We start from the raw sequence: 882 nt of genomic DNA, 5'->3' as shown, positions 1-882 counted from the left end.
TTCATTTAATCTATTTTACTGCCGTCCAGCCCACATCAGTAATTTAGCCTTCCATTTATTACAGCTTGAGGACTTACGTCTCAGCCACAACATGGGCATTGAAAACAAAAAAAGGAGCTACAGATACCAGGCTGTGAATGCTGATTACAAGAACCAAACGTCGTTTGACAGAGGCCATTTATTACCAAGCTCTTATGGCTTGACTAAAAGAGATAGCGAATCTACTTTCACCCTGACCAACATTGTTCCCCAAGAAGGAACATTTAACAAGGGAAGCTGGAACAGCATGGAGAACTGCATCAGATGTGTTCTGGATGAATACTGCATCAACAACAACGGCCGTAAAGAAGGCTTTGTGGTGATCGGAGCAAAGCCCAGCACCAACAACATCCTCAACAACAAGATTAATATTCCAGCCATGCTCTGGTCAGCATTCTGTTGCTACAGTCAGAGTAAGGGGATGTGGTTGGCAAGTGCACACTGGGGCGAAAACGTCCCAGAAAATATTAAAGATAATCTATATATGCAGACGAAGACCTTGGCAGAGCTTCATGCTGAAATGGGAACACAATTTGAAGTATTTCCTGGAACAAAATGTCCTCTCGACTCAACTGTCGCTCAGTTTTACCCTCACCTTAATGCTGAAAATAATAACTGCAAATGCCCACCATCTGTTTCAACTACTTCTGCTCCTACATCTATCTCTACCTCTCCAGTTTCAACATCTGCCCCTGTTCCTACTACATCAGACTCACCAACAACCACATCTGGCTCACCCACTACCACATATGGCCTTTTTACAACCACAACTGGAACTTCATCTACATCTGGCCCCACCACCACTTCTGCCCCAGCCAGTACCACATCTGTGCCTTTGACTAC

General features: G+C 44.3%; 1 protein-coding gene across 1 annotated transcript; it reads left to right on the top strand.

Annotated features, from left to right (window-relative positions):
- Window positions 1-66: 66 nt before the first annotated feature.
- On the top strand, window positions 67-877 carry LOC147820393 (uncharacterized; the record flags this gene model as incomplete). The annotated part of the gene is made up of 1 exon (XM_087177658.1): window positions 67-877. A coding segment is annotated over exon 1 (786 nt), but the record flags the coding sequence as incomplete, so codon positions are not given.
- Between the last annotated feature and the right edge of the window lie 5 nt (window positions 878-882).

The sequence above is a fragment of the Seriola lalandi genome, unplaced genomic scaffold (assembly GCF_002814215.2).
Source record: "Seriola lalandi dorsalis isolate HSWRI2012SDOR001 ecotype SW California unplaced genomic scaffold, Sedor1 jcf7180001960406, whole genome shotgun sequence".
NCBI classification, from domain to species: Eukaryota; Metazoa; Chordata; class Actinopteri; order Carangiformes; family Carangidae; genus Seriola; species Seriola lalandi.
This window is presented reverse-complemented; position numbering and strand designations above follow the sequence as displayed.